The 3515-nt window shown below is 45.2% G+C and overlaps 1 protein-coding gene across 1 annotated transcript; it reads right to left on the bottom strand.

Moving 5' to 3' along the window:
- Nucleotides 1–2478: 2478 nt before the first annotated feature.
- LOC138888045 (uncharacterized) lies at nt 2479–2898 on the bottom strand. The gene has a single exon (XM_070169844.1). It carries the CDS (start codon nt 2896–2898, stop codon nt 2479–2481), a length of 420 nt encoding a protein of 139 aa, XP_070025945.1.
- Between the last annotated feature and the right edge of the window lie 617 nt (nt 2899–3515).

Raw genomic sequence — 3515 nt, 5'->3', positions numbered from 1 at the left:
AGGATGTTCGCGAATTTTTAAAATGTCATACTCATGTGGAGGTTAGAGTGGAGGGTTCTGATCAACATATAGTTGTCCCTGGAGACTACAACTTGTTGTCGAGCTGTGATCAAGTGGCGTCTGCTTTAGCCTCTTTATGTGCCGCCCCTGAGAGCGAGGCTCTTAGAGCGATAAGCAACATGGAGTTGTCTCGGAATGTCACCGGCATGGCCTTGCAAGTAGATTTCTTTCTCTTCCTTTTCATCGTTGGGTTTGCGTTGTTATTGCCGACCTGTCTTTTTGTTTTAACTTTTTTTCTTGTTGTGCCAGACCCTTATCGTGGAGATCGAGCACGAGCATCGGGAAAGGAAGAGGGCGGACATCTACGGGAAGATGTCTTCTAAATATAAAGAATATCACACCAAGCATCATGCGATGGCCGACATCTACCATCAAGGCCCTGATTTCCAACTGTTTCGCGAAAGGCTTAAACAGAGGGAGGATCAGTTGGCGCACAAGGTCGAGGAGTTGAAGGAGGGAGACGAGGACCTTATAAAGGTCATCGCCCGCAATAGTGAACTCGAGGCATCCTTTAAGGTGAAGGAAGATGAGCTCGAGTTAAGTATAGGAGTGATGGCCGAGAATGCCGACCTGCAAGAAAAGATAGCCAGTTTTACTGCCGAATTGGGTATGAAAATGTCGGAGATTAACGAGCTCAAGAGTGAGTTGAGTGTGAGCGTCGATAAACTGGCGATTGCTATTTCTGAAGCGGCAATCTTGGAAAATACCCTCTGTGTCTGTAGGTCGGAGCTAACCAAGGAGAAGGAAGCACCCGCGCTTAAGGTAGTGGGGCTTGAGGGGCGTGTTAAGGAGTTGGAGGTGGAGCTATCCGCGTTGACTGGACAAGTGGCATCACTATGTATGGAGGACGCTCATCTACACTCGCAACCTTCTACTTCTCGTACTTCGCCAGATCCCATCCTGCCCCTTCGTTTATATAAGTTGTGGGTTCACGCCGAGGCCCAGCTTGATGTGTACAAGGCTCTTCACGCCAACGGGAGGGCATCTGAAGTAGAACTTCAGGATATGCCAAAGCTTGGGTAGCTCATGAGGCATGCAAATATGACCCGCTTACGCCTGACGGAGATGATATCAACTCTGATGATGCGAACCGTCTTGCGTATGATTCTTGGTACGAAGATGTGTATGCTACCATGGATGATGTGTAATTTTTGGTTTGTACTTACTTTTGCTTCAGGATTTTGTAAGGGCGTCTTTGAGCCCATTGTAAAGATAGGTGCTGGTAATATTTTGTTGTAATGAAAAATTTGTTTTGTTGATTCGGTGGCAATTTTTGTTATATTTTTGTCGATTTGAGTAATGTCAGACCCTTTTCTTTGGAGATGGCCTTAGCCTTTGGGATGTTACATTCGAGCCGATATCAAAGTAATATCCCCTCGTAGTTTGAGTGAAGTCGAACTTGTATCTTTGTCGATGGCCTTAGTCATTGGAATGTTACTTTCGAGCTGGCGTCGAAGTAATATCCCATCGTGGTTCGAATGAGGTCAAACTCATATTTTGTCGATGGCCTTGGCCATTAGGATGTCACTTTCGAGCCGGCGTCGAAGTAGTATCCCATCGTAGTTCGAGTGAGGTCGAACTTGTATCTTTGTCGATGGCCTTAGCCATTGGGATGTTACTTTCGAGCCGGCGTTGAAGTAATATCCCATTGTGGTTCAATGAGGTCGAACTCATATTTTTGTCGATGGCCTTGGCCATTGGGATGTTACTTTCGAGTTGGCGTCGAAGTAGTATCTCGTCGTAGTTCGAGTGAAGTTGAACTTGTATCGTTGTCGATGACCTTAGCCATTGGGATGTTACTTTCGAGCTGGCATTGAAGTAATATCCCATCGTGGTTCGAATTAGGTCAAACTCATATTTTTGTCGATGGCCTTGTCCATTCGGATATTACTTTCGAGCTGGCGTCAAAGTAGTATCCCGTCGTAGTTTGAATGAAGTCGAACTTGTATCATTGTCGATGGCCTTAGAAATTGGGATGTTACTTTCGAGTTGGCGTTGAAGTAATACCCCATCGTGGTTCGAATAAGGTCGAACTCATATTTTTGTCGATGGCCTTGGCCATTGGGATGTTACTTTCGAGCTGGCGTCAAAGTAGTATCCCGTCGAAGTTCGAGTAAAGTCGAACTTATACTTTTGTCGAGGGCCTTAGCCATTGGGAGCTTCATTCATACATTGGATATTTGATTATATTCCTGTAGGAAATACATGTTGACTTTGTACATATAATGGAGATTTGGCTGTCTATACCTAGTCCCTTCATTACTCGGCCTGGAGATCACGTCGAAGGGTGGGGTAATGAACAACACTTTGGACCTTGAGACGTCTCCCTTGCTGCCTCATTAAAAACCTCACCGAGAAAACCTGATTGGGACAAAACCCGGATGGGGAAAAAAAGTATGACTTAGGCGGCACCTCTTTTCAGAAGTGGAAGTATTTGAGATGGGCGATATTCCAATTGTTTTGGAGTAGTTTTCCTTCCATTGTCTCTAACTGGAATGCTCCTTCATTTGCTGCCGCCGTGATTTTGTATGGCCCGTCCCAGTTTGTTCCCAGTTTTCCCTCATTAGGGTCTTTCGCTGCTTGTGTTTTAGCTTTGAGGACGTAGTCTCCGACCTTCAGTGGTCGTACTTTGGCCTTCTTGTTATAGTACCTTTCTGCTTGTTGCTTTTGGGATACCATTCTTACGTGAGCCATATCTCTTCGTTTTTTGACTTCATCCAGGTCCTGTAGCCTACTTTCATCGTTACTTGGTTTGCTTTCGTTGGAGTATCTCAGGCTAGGTTCTCCGACTTCGACGGGTATAACCGCGTCAATCCCGTAGACTAGTGAATATGGCATCTTGCTTGTGCTAGTTTTTGGTGTGGTGCGGTATGCCTATAGTACTTCTGGTATCAGTTCAGGCCATAGCCCCTTGGCGTCCTCGAGCTTCCTTTTTAGTATATTCAATATCATTTTACTGGAGGATTCAGCTTGGTCGTTGCCGGTGGGATGATATGGTGTGGAGAGTATTCGCTTGATGTGCCATTTTCAAAAAAACTCAGTTGTTTTCTTTCCGACGAACTGAGGTCCGTTGTCACAGCTAATTTCTTTGGAAATGCTGAAGCGGAATATTATATTTTTCCATATGAACACGATAACTTCTTGCTCACATATTTGAGTGTATACACCTGCTTCTACCCATTTAGAAAAATAGTCAGTTAAAACCAAAAGGAAGCGTACCTTACCTCATCCTGCTGGGAGGGGTCTGACAATATCCATCCCCCACTTTACGAATAGCCATAGCGAAGTAATGGAATGCATGAGTTCTCCTGCTTGGTGTATCATATGGGCGTATTTTTGGCACTATTCACATTTCCTGACATAATCTGCATCTTCTTTTTTCATGGTAGGCCAGTAGTATCCTGTGCAGATGAGGCATCTGACGAGGGCACGGTTTCTCGTACGGGCACCGCAGT

The sequence above is a fragment of the Nicotiana sylvestris genome, chromosome 3 (assembly GCF_000393655.2).
Source record: "Nicotiana sylvestris chromosome 3, ASM39365v2, whole genome shotgun sequence".
Lineage (NCBI taxonomy): Eukaryota > Viridiplantae > Streptophyta > Magnoliopsida > Solanales > Solanaceae > Nicotiana > Nicotiana sylvestris.
The sequence above is the reverse complement of the archived record's forward strand: the minus strand, read 5'-3'. Positions and strand labels throughout refer to the sequence as shown.

Bases quoted from the DNA above. Each gene is read 5' to 3' on its own strand.
- LOC138888045 (XM_070169844.1), bottom strand. From the start codon at position 2,898: ATGCCATATTCACTAGTCTACGGGATTGACGCGGTTATACCCGTCGAA.